General features: G+C 49.9%; 1 protein-coding gene across 2 annotated transcripts in view; it reads right to left on the reverse strand.

Moving 5' to 3' along the window:
- Positions 1 to 13,700, reverse strand: part of LDLR (low density lipoprotein receptor) — a 45,693-nt gene extending 31,993 nt beyond the window's left edge. Inside the window, exons 1-2 of one of the 2 annotated variants that reach the window (XM_050770164.1) lie at positions 12,475 to 13,699; positions 1,355 to 1,477 (exon numbers count right to left, since the gene is read on the reverse strand). In XM_050770164.1, the coding sequence (XP_050626121.1) occupies positions 1,355 to 1,477; positions 12,475 to 12,541 (190 nt within the window). In that variant the 5' untranslated portion in view covers positions 12,542 to 13,699. Of the gene's footprint in view, positions 1 to 1,354; positions 1,478 to 12,474 lie in introns of both variants that reach the window. The other variant, XM_050770165.1, reaches the window with a different exon arrangement.
- Positions 13,701 to 16,923: the final 3,223 nt, after the last annotated feature.

Genomic DNA, 16,923 nt, shown 5'->3' on the forward strand with positions numbered 1-16,923 from the left:
CCACTGGCCTCGCCAATTCTCTCTTTGCAAAGGAAAACCCCAGAACTTTGAAGAGAATGCCAATCCCACTTTTTTTTTTTTAAGTAGAGATGAAGTTTCATCATGTTGACCAGGCTGGTCTCAAACTCATGGCCTCAAGTGATCCACCCACCTCAGCCTCCCAAAGTGCTGGGATTCTAGGCATGAGCCACCATGTCTGGCCTCCCATTCATTAAAAAAAAAAAATACATATGGGCCGGGCGCATTGGCTCACGCCTGTAATCCCAGCACTTTGGGAGGCCAAAACAGGTGGATCACGAGGTCAGGAGATTGAGACCATCCTGGCTAACACGGTGAAACGCTGTCTCTACTAAAAATACAAAAAAATTAACTGGGCATGGTAGCAGGCGCCTGTAGTCCCAGCTACTTGGGAGGCTGAGGCAGGAGAATGGCATGAACTCAGGAGGCAGAGCTTGCAGTGAGCCAAGATCGCACCACTGCAATCCAGCCTGGGCAACACAGCAAGACTAAGACTCCGTCTCAAAAAAAAAAAAAAACAAATATTTATTTATTATTTATTTTTTAGAGATGGGGTCTAGCCATGTCACCCAGGTGGCCCTCAAACTCCTGGGCTTTATAAAGGAATCTTTTTGCCTTTCTGCCTCAGCCTCCCAAGTAGCTGGGACTACAGACACAAGTCATTGTGCCCGGCCAAGCCTACCCCTTTATGGGTCAAAACAGAGGGCATTTAACGGAGCTTGTTAAAAATTGGACATTAGGCTGAGTGCAGTGGCTCACACCTGTAATTCCAATACTTTGGGAGGTCGAGGCAAGAGACACGCTTGAGCCCAAGAGGTCAAGGCTGCAGTGAGGTATGACTGTGCCACTGGACTCCAGCCTGGGCAACAGAATTAGACTCCATCTCTTTAAAAAAAAAAAAAAAAAAAAAAAAAAGACATTAGGTTATGCAAAGTTTTGGACTGAGATAGAGGTGGTGGCCACACAGCACAGCATTGCAAATGTATTAATGCCACTGAGCTGGTTAATTTCATGTTATGTGAAATTCACATCAATGGAAAAAAAGCCATTTAATGGCTTTAAGGAAAGCTCCAATAATTCATTCTCTCCCCACCTCCTAATTAATGATTGGATACATCAAAATCCCCTGCCCACTTTTCCAGCTGCCATCATCAAAAAGGGGTTAAGAATTGTGTCACAGGCCAGGCGTGGTGCCTGTAATCCCAGCACTTTGGGAGGCCGAGGCCAGAGGATCACTTGAGACCAGAAATTCAAGACCAGCATGGCCAACATGGCAAAACCCTGTCTCTATTAAAAAAAAAAAAAAAAAAGTGTATCATGCCCAAAGGGGACTCACAGCACGTCTCTTGGGACTCATCAGAGCCATCCTGGCACTCAGCGGTGCCATCGCAGACCCACTTGTAGGAGATGCATTTCCCGTCTTCGCACTGGAACTCGTTTCTTTCACATCTGTCGCCCACTGAGAGAGAGGAAAAGGAGAAAGGGTCTACTCAATGCCAGAATCAGAAACTGACCACGTTTCCTGTGCCTGTTTCCTGCCAACTATAGAATTAACCAGAAATATCATCCAATTAGGAACAGTCTGATTCCCAGGAAATTAAGCAACCACAACAACTGAAATTTTATGAACCCCAGAATACAGTGGAGGACACAAGGAAGACACCCAAGAGAGACAGACACTTGTCAACAAAGACTGATGTTGTTGATTCCAAAATATGGGCTCCATATTTTGTTGATTCCAAATTAGAATTTCCATGCACGTTCATAAAGAAAGGAAGAGTATTTCGCATATTAAAAACCTGTACTGCAGCTGGGCGCGGTGGCTCACGCCTGTAATCCCAACATTTTGGGAGGCCAAGGTGGGCAGATCACCTGAGGTTAGGAGTTTGAGACCAGCGTCGCCAACATGCTAAAACCACATCTCTACTAAAAATACAAAATTAGCTGGGTGTGGTGGCACATGCCTGTAATCCCAGCTACTCAGGAGGCTAAGGCAGGAGAATCACTTGAACCCGGGAAGCAAAGGTTATGGTGAGCTGAGATGGCACCATTACACTCCAGCCTGGGCAACAAGAGCAAAACTCCATCTCAAGGCCGGGCGCGGTGGCTCAAGCCTGTAATCCCAGCACTTTGGGAGGCCGAGACGGGCGGATCACGAGGTCAGGAGATCGAGACCATCCCGGCCTACACGGTGAAACCCCGTCTCTACTAAAAAATACAAAAAAACGGGCCGGGCGCAGTGGCTCACGCCTGTAATCCCAGCACTTTGGGAGGCCGAGGGGGGCGGATCACAAGGTCAGGAGATCGAGACCACAGTGAAACCCCGTCTCTACAAAAAATACAAAAAAATTAGCCGGGCGCGGTGGCGGGTGCCTGTAGTCCCAGCTACTTGGGAGGCTGAGGCAGGAGAATGGCAGGAACCCGGGAGGCGGAGCTTGCAGTGAGCCGAGATCGCACCACTGCACTCCAGCCGGGGGACAGAGCGAGACTCTGTCTCAAAAAAAAAAAAAACAAAAAAAAAAAACAAAAAAACTAGCCAGGCGAGGTGGCAAGCGCCTGTAGTCCCAGCTACTCGGGAGGCTGAGGCAGGAGAATGGCGTAAACCCAGGAGGCGGAGCTTGCAGTGAGCTGAGATCCGGTCACTGCACTCCAGCCTGGGCGACAGAGTGAGACTCCGTCTCAAAAAAAAAAAAAAAAAAAAAAAAAAAAAAACTCCATCTCAAAAAAAAACCTGTACTGCCCAGTACACTATATTGGCCAGGCTGGCCTTGAACTCCTGACCAAAGTGCTGGGATTATAGGTGGGAGCCACCGTGCCTGGCTGCAATAACAAATTATGATTGCTTATCTCAGCATGCACTATGCACTTATTATTACTATAATAAGGTAATAAGACCAAGAAGAAAAAAAAAATCTGCCTTTTTAAAAAAAATTTTATTTTCTTTTTGACACAGAGTCTCACTCTGTTGAGTGCAATGGTGCGATCTCAGCTCACTGCAAACCTCTGCCTCTGGGTTCAAGTGATTCTCCTGCCTTAGCTTCCCAAGCAGCTGGGAATACAGGCGTGTGCCAGCCACCACACCCAGCTAATTTTTGTATTTTTTGTAGAGACGGGGTTTCACCATGTTGCCCAGGCTGGTCTCGAATTCCTGACCTCAAGTGATCCACCCGCCTCAGTCTCTCAGTGCTAGGATTACAGGTGTGAGCCACCGCGGCCGGCCAAGTCTGCCTTTTATCTTTGTGAAGGTGTAACAGATGCTCTCCAGGAAAATCACATACAAGGGTTTTTTTTGTTTTGTTTTGTTTTTGAGACAGAGTCTTGTTCTGTTGCCCAGACTGGAGTGCAGTGGTGTAATCTTGACTCACTGTAACCTCTGCCTCCCAGGTTCAAGCGATTCTCCTGCCTTAACCCTTCCAAGTAGCTGGGACTACAGGCACACGCCACCGTGCCTAGCTACATATGTACATCGATAACTTTTGATCGATAGTTGAATCTTTGGGAGGCCGAGGTGGGTGGATCACCAGGTCAGGAGATCGAGACCATCCTAGCCAACATGGTGAAACCCCATCTCTACTAAAAATACAAAAAATTAGCCAGGGGCGGTGGCACAGGCCTGTAGTCCCAGGTATTTGGGAGGCTGAGGCAGCAGAATTGCTTGAATGCAGGAGGTGGAGGTTGCAGTAAGCCAAGATTACACCACTGCACTCCAGGCTGGCAACAGAGCAAGATTCTGTCTCACAAAAAAAAAAAAATAAAGAAAGGCCGGGCGTGGTGGCTCATACGTGTAATCCCAGCCAGCACTTTGGGAGGCCGAGGCAGGCGGATCACCAGATCAGGAGATCGAGACCATCCTGGCTAACACGGTGAAACCCCGTCTCTACTAAAAAAATCAGCCGGGTGTGGTGGTGGGCGCCTGTAGCTACTCAGGAGGCTGAGGCAGGAGAATCGCTTGAACCTGGGAGATGGATGTTGCAGTGAACCGAGATCATGCCTCTGTACTCCAGCCTGGGCGACAGAGACTCTGTCTCAAAAAAAAAAAAAAAAAAAAGAAACTATGACCACATTGCCAGGTGCAGTAGCTCACGCCTGAATCCCAACACTTTGGGAGGCAGAGATAGGATTGTTTGAGCTCAGGAGTTCTAGACTGGCCTGGGCAACATACCAAGACCCCATCTCTACAAAATAAAAATAAGAATAATTAAAAAAAAAAAGAACAGGCTGGGCACGGTGGCTCACGCCTGTAATCCCAGCAGTTTGGGAGGCCAAAGCGGGCGGATCATGAGGTCAGGAGATGGAGACCACGGTGAAACCCCATCTCTACTAAAAATACAGGAAATTAGCCGGGCGTGGTGGTGGGCGCCTGTAGTCCCAGCTACTCGGGAGGCTGAGGCAGGAGAACGGCGTGAACCCAGGAGGCGGAGCTTACAGTGAGCCAAGATCGTGCCATTGTACTCCAACCTGGGCGACTCAGCGAGACTCCGTCTCAAAAAAAAAAAAAAAAAAAAAGAATATATGACTGCATCTTCTATGATAATCCTTTCAGAAGGCAGAGCCTAATTCCTGTCCCCTGGAGTGGCACTGGACTTCTGATAGGAAAATGTAGAGGTGACAACAAGTGGCTTCTGAGCCTAGTTCATGGCCATGCTCACTGTTGGATCAACTTACTCCAGGGGAGGCCAGCTGCATGTCATGAGTCCACTCAAGCAGCTGGAGGGAGAGCTCCATGCAACAGGGATCTGAGGCCTCCGGCCAAGAGCCACTGAGTGCCCCGTCGTGGAAGTGGATCCTTCAACCCCAGCCAAGCCTTCCTATGCCTGCGGCTTCTGAAAATATGTTTTCCTCTCCTGCCAATATTTTGATTGCAACTTCATGAGAGACCCTGAGCTGGAACCATCTAGCTGTGCTGCTTCCAAATTCCTGACACACAAAAACTGAGAAACCATGAATGTGTTGTTTTAAGCCACTATGTTTTGGGCTAATTTGACGTGTAGCCAGAAATGAGTCATTTCCTCCTTTAAGCACGGTTGAAACTGAGCTGTAGGTAATTCACATACAACCTAACTTTAAAAGGGATATCTATGTCTTTTTTTTTTTTTTTTTTTTTTTTTTTTGAGACGGAGTCTAGCTCTGTTGCCCAGGCTGGAGTGCAGTGGCCGGATCTCAGCTCACTGCAAGCCCCGCCTCCCGGGTTTACGCCATTCTCCTGCCTCAGCCTCCCGAGTAGCTGGGAGTACAGGCGCCCGCCACCTCGCCCGGCCAATTTTTTTTGTATTTTAGTAGAGACGGGGTTTCACCGTGTTAGCCAGGATGGTCTCGATCTCCTGACCTCGTGATCCGCCCGTCTCGGCCTCCCAAAGTGCTGGGATTACAGGCTTGAGCCACCGCGCCCGGCCTATGTCTTTTTTTCTTTTCTTTTGGACACAGGGTCTCAGTCTGTCGCCCAGGTTGGAGTGCAGTGGCATGACTGAGGCTCACGGCAGCCTCGACTTCCCAGGTTCACACGATCCTCCTGCCTCAGCCTAACTGAGCAGCTGCAACTAGACGGGTGCACCATCACACTCGGCCAACTTTTTGCTTTTATTTTTTGCAGAGACAGGGGTCTCACTATGTTGCCCAGGCTGGTCTCAAACTCCTGGGCTCAAGCAACCCACCCACCCATTTCGGCCTCCCAAAGTGCTAGGATTATAGGCATGAGCCACTGCATCCAGCCCCCTTTATCCATTTCAACTTTGATAGTTGACCCAGCACATTCATGTAGACTCCCTGAAAGTCAGAGTAGTAAGGGGGTTAGATAGACAATCCTGGGCTTCAGTGGCTTTCCAGGTCATTTAATGAGAACGACTTGGGTAACTGACTTAATCCTTCTGGGACTCAGTTTCCTGAGCTGTAAAATGGGGGAGAATGGCAATCTCTACTTCCTAGAGGGTGTTTTGAGAATTAAAGAACAGAACAGGCTGGGCGTGGTGACTCACGTTTGTAATCTCAGCACTTTGGGAGGCCAAAGTGGGCAGATCACCTGAGTTCAGGAGTTCGAGACCAGCCTGGCCAACATGGTGAAACCCCGTCTCCACTAAAAATAGAAAAATTAGCTGGGCATGGTGGCACATGCCTGTAATCCCAGCTGCTCAGGTGGCTGAGGCAGGAGAATCACTTGAACCCGAATGCCTGTAATCCCAGCTACTCGGGAGGCTGAAACACGAGAATCATTTGAACCCAGGAGGCAGAGGCTGCAGTGAGCCCAGATTGTGCCACTGCACTCCAGCCTGGGCAACAGAGCGAGACTCTGTCCAAAAAAAAAAAAAAAAAGAAAAGAAAAGAAAAAAGGGAAGGAAGAGAGAAGAAAATGAGTTGAGCTTTGGAATCTGTTGTGGTCACAAACTGATAATTATCTTGCCCAACTACAGATCTGTGTGGAATGTCTCATTGGAGGTGCTTTGACAATACTGTACACACCCCACTGACTCACAGCTCAATTTCGATTGTGCTTAAAGGAGGAAATGACTCATTTCTTGTGCTGACACACCGGGTGGGCAAAAAGCAATTGAGATTCCAGGAGGTTTGCGATAAATAAAAAGGAAAGTTGCGCCAGAGGCGTTGGCGATAAAGATCTTAAGGGAGGAGTCTCTGATCACCCCACTAGGTGACGGCAGCTTTGGTGACCACTAATCCAATGCTCTCACCTCCCTACCTCTGTATAAGGGCCCAGCTTACAAACTAAATGTGGCACTGGGTAGACTGGGAATGTCAGTAACACCTGAAGGTCCTTTAAGGAGGGATAAAGAACAATAAAAAACTTTCCCTGAGGAAAAACAAAATCTTTTCCTGAACCTCAAGCTCTCCCCTGACTATTATTCTCCAAATATTTGCTGGCCACAGGTGGCTCAAGACTGCACCCATGAGAGGACCCCACGATGACCTATTTCTGTGATCTAACACCTGGGCACCTCTCCAGACAGTGTTTCAAAAGTGGATTTCCCCAGCACTTAGGGAGACTGAGGAGGGAGGATTGCTTGAGCCCAGGAGTTTGAGACCAGCCTGGGCAACATAGTGAGACTCTCATCTCTACAAAAAATACAAAACTTAGCCAGGCATGGTGGCACACACCTGTAATCCCAGATACTTGGGAGGCTGAGTGGGGAGGATGGCTTAGGCTTGGGAGGTGGAGGCTGCAGTGATCTGCACTCCAGCCTGGGCAGGAGACCCTGTCTCAAAAAATAAAAACAAACAAACAAACAAAAATAATTTAAACTTAGCCGAGAGTGGCCTGGTGTGGTGGCTCGCGCCTATAATCCCAGCACTTTGGGAGGCCGAGGTGGGTGGATCACCTGAGGCTGGGAGTTCTAGAACAGCCTGAACCAACACGGAGAAACCCCATCTCTACTAAAAATACAAAATTAGCCAGGCGTGGTGGCGCATGCCTGTAATCCCAGCTACTCCGGTGGCTGAGGCAGGAGAATCGCTTGAAACGGGAGGCAGAGGTTGCGGTGAGCCGAGATCGCGCCACTGCACTGCAGCCTGGACAACAAGAGCAAAACTCCGTCTCAATAAATGAACAAATAAATAAACAAACTTAGCTGGGAGTGGTGACACAGGCCTGTAGTCCCAGCTACTCAGGAGGCTGAGAGAGGAGGATCAGTTGGGTGCAGAAGCTGGAGGCTGCAGTGAGCTATGACTGCACACTTCAGCCTGGGTGACAGGACAAGACCCTTCCTTTGAAAAATGAAGGGGGATTTTACTGCAACAGGCGCAGCTAGACAGCAGTTGCCTGCAAAACGAGCTCCCTTGGCCCAGCTAGTGGGGACACGGCTCAGGAACAGAATAGTACTGAGTGAGAGCACATCAGGGAGGTGTCCTCACAGATGCTGCCCTTCCCAAGCAAGGGGACAAAGCCAGTCCTGTTCCAAACACGACCAGCCCAATGAAACCACACCTCTTTCTTATTCTTTCAAGCAAGGTTGGCATTTTTCATATTAGACCATTTGAATTTCAGGAAAAGCGAATTAGGCCAGGTGTGGTGGCTCATGCCTGTAATCTCAGCACTTTGGGAGGCCAAGGTGGGCGGCTCACCCGAGGTCAGGAGTTCGAGACCAGCCTGGCCAACATGGCAAAACCCTGTCTCTACTAAAAGTACAAAATTAGCCAGGCATGGGGGCGGGTGCCTGTATCCCAGCTACCCAGGAGGTTGAGACACGAGAATCACTTGAACCCCCGAGGCGGAAGTTGAAATAAGCTGAGATCGCCTGGGTGACAGAGCGAGACTCCATTTAAAAAAAAAAACAAAAAACAAAAAAGGAAGCATGGATCCCCAGATTTTTCTCATGCTAAGGATGCCTAAAAAGCACTGAGCTCCTCTCAAAAAACCAAAAACAAAAAGACAAAAGGCCGGGTGCGGTGGCTCATGCCTTTAATCCCAGCACCCTGGGAGGCTGAGGCAGACGGATCATGAGGTCAGGAGTTCGAGGCCAGCCTGGCCAATATGGTAAAACCCCGTCTCTACTAAAAATACAAAAATTAGCCAGGTGTGGTGGCGTGCGCCTGTAGTCCCAGCTACTCGGGAGGCTGAGGCAGAAGAATCACTTGAACCTGGGTGGCAGAGGTTGCAGTGATCGTGCCACTGCACTCCAGCCTGGGTGACAGAGCAAGACTCCGTTTCAAAAAAAAAAAATCTCTATAAATTCCAGTCCTCTAGGCTTCCGATCTCTCAAGTCACGAGTGACAAGGCAGGAACAGGTTATCGAAACAGAAAGAATACACATTTCTGCTTTTTGCCCCAGCACACAAATGAGGTGGTGAATGCTTTCGATGTTTTCTTTCCTCGTGCTACTGAAAACAGTTGTACGAGGAAATCCACAATTGCAGCTAGAATACTTTCCTTGAAAGGGAGACAAACAAAAATGCCCTGGCTGGAGGGAACACAGCCAGCTGAAAATGAATGAGAAATCAGTTGATCAGCCGGCATGGTGGGTGGGTCACGCCTGTAATCCCAGCACTTTGGGAGGCCGAGGCGGGTGGATCACTAGGTCAGGAGTTCGAGACCAGCGTGGCCAACATGGTGAACCCTCATCTCTACCACAGATACAAAAATTAGCCGGGCATGGTGGCAGGCACCTATAATCCCAGCTACTCTGGAGGCTGAGGCAGGAGAATTGCTTGAACCCGGCAGGCGGAGCTTGCAGTGAGCTGAGATCCGGCCATTGCATTCCAGCCTGGGTGACAGAGCGAGGCTCCGCAAAAACAAAAAAAAAAAAAAAAAAAAAAAGTCCATCAAAGCACCCATCAAAGCAAGCAACAACAGACCCATCTAGAATTGGATCTTATCAGGGAGGAAGTCTACAGATAAGAGCAGGAATGAGGAAGAGAATTCCCTACAGGTTTTCAGTCTCAACAAACACTGTTTTTTCCCAGTGTTCCCTGGAAGATAGGTATGTCCGGAAATGACAAGGGAATCACCCTGGGGCTCGCTAAAGCAAACAACTCCCTTACTCAAGTTCGGGTGAGCCATTAACATGTTTGGAGCTGCGCTCACCACTGTTGCCTAATTTTGATCTAAGTGTTCAGATTCCAACAACTTCCCTTTGTAAAGGAAATGACAAGAAACTCCCCCCTGGATATGCCTTGAAGCCAGCTGGAGCGTGAGGTACCGCAGCTAGGAGTGCTAGAAACACACATCACCAAGCTCTCAGAAGTCTGGAGGGAAACATCAGGGGTGTGGTCTCCTTGACAACAGAAGAAACATCACATTCTCAGCCACCCCGCGGGAGAGACAGCTAAAGTGATGAACGAACAAGGTCTTGCTTAAGACTCCCTTAACATTTTCTCTTAAGGAAGAGGTTGATTGGTGAGTGAAATACACGTTAATCCAGTGCCTCTCTTTCTTTCTTTTTTTTTTTTTTTTTTTTTTTTTTTTTTTTTTTGAGACGGAGTCATGCTCTGTCGCCCAGGCTGGAGTGCAGTGGCCGGATCTCAGCTCACTGCAAGCTCCGCCTCCCGGGTTCACGCCATTCTCCTGCCTCAGCCTCCCAAGTAGCTGGGACTACAGGCGCCCGCCACTTCGCCCGGCTAGTTTTTTGTATTTTTTAGTAGAGACGGGGTTTCACCGTGTTAGCCAGGATGGTCTCGATCTCCTGACGTCGTGATCCGCCCGTCTCGGCCTCCCAAAGTGCTGGGATTACAGGCTTGAGCCACCGCGCCCGGCCTCTTTTTTTTTTTTTTTTTGAGACGGAGTCTCGCTCTGTTGCCCAGGCTGGAGTGCAGTGGCTGATCTCAGCTCACTGCAAGCTCTGCCTCCCGGGTTCACGCCATTCTCCTGCCTCAGCCTCCCGAGTAGCTGGGACTAGAGGCGCCCGCCACCTCGCCCGGCTAGTTTTTTGTAGTTTTAGTAGAGACAGGGTTTCACTGTGTTCACCAGGATGGTCTCGATCTCCTGACTTCGTGATCCACCCGTCTCGGCCTTCCAAAGTGCTGGGATTACAGGCTTGAGCCACCGCGCCCGGCCTCAGTGCCTCTCTTTCTTTTGTAAAACTGGGTGGCAGAATGTTTGCAATAATCGTCATCCCTGGTGGGGCGCGGTGATTAACTCCTGTAATCCCTACATTTTGGAAGGCTGAGATAGGAGGATCGCTTGAGGCCAGGAGTTCAAGACCAGCCTGAGTAACAAAGCGAGACCTCATCTCTACAAAAAGTTAAAAAATAAATAAATAAATAAAAATAAAAGAATAATCATCCGTATTTCACTGCACCCTCCCTCCCTCCCTCTCTGGCCTCCCAGAGGAAACCGGTGTGTTAGTTATGGCGTGAATTTCAAGGCAGTTCAAAGCTCTCCCTCCAGTCAAAGCCAACCCCCCTTGCCAATTAAAAAAAAAGTTTCCTGCAATCCTTCTGTTCAACAGGCAATCCCAATCCTTTTCTAGGTTGGGCTGGTTCTCAGGAGGGAAAGGACCATATAGCTATTGTCTAGGGCGAGGCTCTCTCTCTGCAACTGATTTAAAGCCACTGAAAAAGCTCTAACTCAGGATCATGCACCAACCAGCCTCCTGTGGAAATCTAAAATCGAATCCATTTCACCCAGAGGAAAAATTGCCACTTGGACAGCTGAACCGAAGCCATTCACAGCCTCTGAAGAGGCGAGGCCACCCCAAGGGGTCGGAAGATCTCGGCTTCAGACCAAGGAGGTAGATTCTGAGACAACGTTTCAGCCTTGGAAGGAACCGAGGCCTTGAGGGTGGTCGGGGGCCCCTATGTGAACTTGACCGGGGCTGGCGGGGCGGGGGCGGCCCCCAGGACAAGGTGGGGATGGAGGTCTCGCCATAGAGCACAGCAGAAACCGGGGCCTTCACCGGGTGGGCCCGGGCGAACGGAGGGCGACTCGTGTATGTCGCAGAGGCGGCTCCGGGGACCCGGGACTTGTCGCCGCCTTTGTGACAGGAACCGCGGAGGAACGCAAGGCTACCATGAAGCCGCCTAGCCCTGGACGAGGTGCGGCTCAGACTTCCGCGCCATCCCCGCCCAGCTAGTACACAATCCCCGCCCTCCAGACGCCGGCCTCCACCTCCACCGCCTCCCATTGGATGAGGGGAGTGGCTCGAGGGTGGCCTGTTCGGACTGCGCCCAATGGAATTCGGGAGGCGGGCCAAAGGGGCGGGGGCAGAGGCGGGAGGGGGTGGCCCCCGGACGGAGCACGCGGCGGAATCCGAGAACTGCACCCAACCTAGGGTGGCAGTAGCGCCCTGGGGTCGCGCAAAGCGGATCAGGACCCCTGAGCCCGCGGGGACCTCCAGGCTGGACATCTGGTCTCCAGTCGCGCGACCCTCGTCCCCAGAAGGACTTAAGCGGGGAGGGGGGGTGGTCCCTTCTTTTAGGTCCCCACACCCCGCTCTGAGTTAGAAGAAGGGGTCCCGGCCGGGCGCCTTGGCTGACGCCTGTAATCCCAGCACTTTGGGAGCCCGAGGCGGGCAGATTACCTGAGGTCAGGAGTTCGAGACCAGCCTGGCCAAAATGGTTAAACCCCGTCTCTACTAAAAGTACAAAAATTAGCCGGGCATGGTGGTTGGGCGCTTGTAATCCCAGCTACTCGGGAGGCTGAGACAGGAGAATTGCTTAAATCCGGGAGGTGGAGGTTGCAGAGAGCAGAGATCTCACCACTGCACTCCATCCTGGGCGATATAGCTAGACTCCGTCTCAAAAATAAAGAAGAGAAAGGTGTCCCTTACCTGGTGGAGACTTGGGGGCGAGCCGTGCCCCGTTTCCTTTAAATCCCTCAGACTCCTCCCGACCTTCGCGCCCTACTCAGCGCCCCCTCCAGCCGTTTGGGAAGGACCCCGTGCCATTACCCTACAAGTCTTCCAGGGATAGAGTGATTATTTTTACCCCCAAAAAAAAAAAAAAAAAAAAAAAATTCCCAAGGGGCCCCCCGGGGATTCCCTCTCGCCCTACGTGGGCGCCTGGAGCAAGCCTTACCTGCAGCCTCCGCCGCGGCGAGGAGGAAGGCGACGGTCCAGCGCAGTTTCCAGCCCCAGGGCCCCATGCTCGCAGCCTCTGCCAGAAAGTGTCCCGACCCGGATCAGGACCCGCTGTGTCCTCGCTGGAAACTCTGGCTTCCCGCGATTACACTCGGGGGCCCACGTCATTTACAGCATTTCAACGTGAGGTTTCTAGCAGGGGGAGGAGTTTGCAGTGGGGTGATTTTCAAATGTCTTCACCTCACTGTGAGAGGAGGAGTTTCGAACGGCTGATGTGACATCGGCTTTTTAACCCGTGAAGCTCTGATTCCCACTCCAGTCTTTTGAAAGTGTTGCCAGGGCAGGCGACTTGATTTGCTGTATTCGGGTCTCTGGTGAAGAGCTGACTCCCCCCCAAAATTAGAAATGTATCTTCTGAAAGATCCCCCTGAAATGTCTCCACGTTTAACTGTTAATATGTTGTTGTTTTTGTCCACAGAAGGATAACAGCATCCTTTCAAAATCCTCCAATAGCCTAATGCCAATCCCCTCTCTGCCTCAAAAGGAAAACACTAGAAATGTTGGGAACTTCCGCCACTCTCTATATTTGCCTTTTCCTTTCTAGGAATTGTATATAGATTTTTAGCTTACTTTCGTTGTATATTGTTTTTACATGGTTATTCCAAATCACCTTATAAGCACTGATCAATAAGGAATTTAAATAAAATCTTCACAAAAGTACAGCCAAAAAAAAATTTTTTTTGTTTTTGTGAGATCCTGCCTTTGGATGAATTATCAGTATAAACATCTGAAAAATCAATTGTACAGATACCTGGAGTCTGGACATAAATATTGATTTCTCCCTTTAGGAGAAGGAGTTAAACAAACAGAAGGGGCGGCTTCCTCCCCCTCAAAGCAAAATCAAAACAGAACAGGGCTTTCACAGTTGAACTTGACCCCCTAAGCCACAGAGAGCTGGTGGAGACCAACTTTTAGAATTGAGTTTCTTTGCGGACTCATGGGATTGCAGAGACCTTGTGCCAAGAAGGCACGTGTGAGAAACTTGCTTCAACCCCACACAGGGCTGGGCAGTCTTGGTGGTTTTCCCCAGGAATGAGCTGGATTTCTCTGGGATTTTGCAGACTGACTTTGGCAGGGAGTGCTAACCTTTCAGCAGGATTTCAGGGAAACCTAGGGGACGAGGCAGAAAAGAGACAAATTGAACTCTCAGTAGGAAAAAAAAAGATTAATCAGGGAGAATAATTTTATTTTTTTTACTTATTTATTTTTTTTTGAGAGGGAGTCTCGCTCTGTCGCCCAGGCTGGGATGCAGTGGCCGGATCTCAGCTCACTGCAAGCTCCGCCTCCCGGGTTTACGCCATTCTCCTGCCTCAGCCTCCCGAGTAGCTGGGACTACAGGCGCCCGCCACCTCGCCCGGCTACTTATTTTTTGTATTTTTTAGTTGAGATGGGGTTTCACCTTGTTAGCCAGGATGGTCTCGATCTCCTGACCTCGTGATCCACCCGTCTCGGCCTCCCAAAGTGCTGGGATTACAGGCTTGAGCCACCGCGCCCGGCCAATTTTATTTTTTATAATTATTATTTATCATTATTTCCAGCTGTGTCACTCAGGCTGGAATGCAGTGGCGTGACCACAGCTCTCTGCAGCATCAACCCTGGGCTCAAGGAATCCTCCCACCTCAGCCTCCGGAACAGCTGGGGCCACAGGAGTGCACCACCATGCCCAGCTAATTTTTAATTTTTTTTATAGATGGGGACTATGTTGCCCAGGCTGGTCCCGAACTCCTGGCTTCACGCAATCCTCTTCCTGTTGCATCATGATGCCTCTCAAATTGCTGGCATTACAGCCATGAGCCACTGTGCCCAACCCAGAAGAAGAAATTGATAACAATAATTTTTAGCAGTTGGCCGGGCGCGGTGGCTCAAGCCTGTAATCCCAGCACTTTGGGAGGCCGAGGCGGGCGGATCACGAGGTCAGGAGATCGAGACCATCCTGGCTAACACGGTGAAACCCCGTCTCTACTAAAAAATAAAAAAAAAAAAACTAGCCGGGCGAGGTGGCGGGCGCCTGTAGTCCCAGCTACTCGGGAGGCTAAGGCAGAAGAATGGCGTAAACCCGGGAGGCGGAGCTTGCAGTGAGCCGAGATCCGGCAACTGCACTCAAACCTGGGCGACAGAGCGAGACTCCGTCTCAAAAAAAAAAAAAAAAAGAATTTTTGGCAGTTAAGACACAGTTTCAGAATTAGGGGGCTTGGACAGATAAATTAGCTTTCCCAACCTGTAAAGGGGCCATTAAAATGCTTGAACTTACTTGGCAGGCTCAGTGTCAAGGTCAAATTGAAATAATTAGCAATCACCTAGAGAAGTTTACAAGGATAGGCAAGTTCTAGGAGCTGCTGCAACATTTATAAATGTGTCCCCATTGAATCCCATTCCTTATGCCATTTGTGACATTAAACAAAAAAGTGAAGGCTGGGTGTGGTGGCTCAGGCCTGTAATCCCAGCACTTTGGGAGGGTGAGGCGGGGGGATCACTTGAGCCCAGGTGTTCAAAGCCAGTCAGAGCAACACAGTGGGTCCCTGTCTCTACAAAAACTACAAAAATAAGTTGGACATGGTTGTGTCTGCCTGTAGTCCCAGCTGCTCGGGAGGCTGAGGCAGGAGGATGGCTTGAGCCCAGGCGGTCAAAGCTGCACTGAGCTGTGGTTGCAGCACTGCACTCCAGCCTGGGTGACAGAGTGAGACTGTGTCTCAAAAACAAAGATAAATTGGCCAGGCGCGGTGGCTCACGCCTGTAATCCCAGCACTTTGGGAGGCCAAGGCGGGCGGATCACGAGGTCAGGATATCAAGACCATCCTGGCTAACACGGTGAAACCCCATCTCTACTAAAAATACAAAAAAAAAAAAAAAAAAAAAAAATCAGCCAGGCGAGGTGGCGGGCGCCTGTAGTCCCAGCTACTCGGGAGGCTGAGGCAGGAGAATGGCGTGAACCCGAGAGGCAGAGCTTGCAGTGAGCCGAGATTGCACCACTGCACCCCAGCCTGGGCTACAGAGCGAGACTCCATCTCAAAAAAAAAAAAAAAAAAAAAGATAAATTTAAAAATTAAACTTAAAGCAAAAAAGAAGTAAATAAAAATTTTAAAAGTCAGTATCACCGGATTTTTCTTTTTTTCTTTTCTTTTTTTTTTTTGGAGACAGATTCTTGCTCTGTCACCCAGGCTGGCATGCAGTGGTGTGATACCAGTTCACTGCAACCTCCTGTTCCCAGGTTCAAGCAATTCTCATGCCTCAGCCTCCCGAACAGCCGAGATTACAGGTGCATGCAACCACGCCTGGCTGATTTTTGTATTTTTATTACAGACGGGGTTTCGCCATGTTTGCCAGGCTGGTCTCGAACTCCTGACCTCAGGTGATTCGCCTGCCTCAGCCTCCCAGCGTGCCGGAATTACAGGTGTGAGCCACTGCGCTGGCCCAATATCACTGGGTTTGATTTCCCTTAAAAAAAAATTAAGACCGCTGGGCACAGTGGCTCAAGCCTGTAATCCCAGCACTTTGGGAGGCTGAGACGGGCGGATCGCGAGGTCAGGAGATCGAGACCATCCTGGCTAACACGGTGAAACCCCGTCTCTACTAAAAAATACAAAAAACTAGCCGGGCGAGGTGGCGGGCGCCTGTGGTCCCAGCTACTCCGGAGGCTGAGGCAGGAGAATGGCATAAACCCGGGAGGCGGAGCTTGCAGTGAGCTGAGATCCGGCCACTGCACTCCAGCCTGGGCGACAGAGCCAGACTCAGTCTCAAAAAAAAAAAAAAAAAAAAAAAAAAAAAATTAAGACCGCTGGGCACAGTGGCTCATGCCTGTAATAACAGCACTTAGGAAGGCCAAGGGGGGGGGTGGATCACCTGAGGTCAAGAGTTTGAGACCAGCCTGGCCAACATGGCAAAACCCTGTTTCTACTAAAACTACAAAAATTAGCCAGGCGTGGTAGCAGGCGCCTGCAGTCCCAGCTACTTGGGAGGCTGAGTCAGGAGAATCACTTGAACCTGGGAGGTAGAGGTTACAGTGGGCTGAGATCACGCCACTACACTTCAGCCTGGGTGACGGAAACTCCCTCTGAAAAAAAAATATATATATACACACACATATACACACACATATATATATTAGATATATATACACACACATATATATATTAGATATACATATATATGCCGGGCGTGGTGGCTCAGGCCTGTAATCCCAGCACTTTGGGAGGCCAAGGCGGGTGGATCACTTGAGGTCAGGAGTTCATGACCAGCCTGTCTAACAAGTTGAAACCCTGTTTCTACTAAAAAAAAATACAAAATATTAGCCGGGCATGGTGGCGCATGCCTGCAATTCCAGCTACTAGGGAGGCTGAGGCAGGAGAATCGCTGGAACCGGGGAGGCGGAGGTTGTGCTGAGCCGAGA

The sequence above is a fragment of the Macaca thibetana genome, chromosome 19 (genome assembly GCF_024542745.1).
Source record: "Macaca thibetana thibetana isolate TM-01 chromosome 19, ASM2454274v1, whole genome shotgun sequence".
Classification (NCBI taxonomy): domain Eukaryota; kingdom Metazoa; phylum Chordata; class Mammalia; order Primates; family Cercopithecidae; genus Macaca; species Macaca thibetana.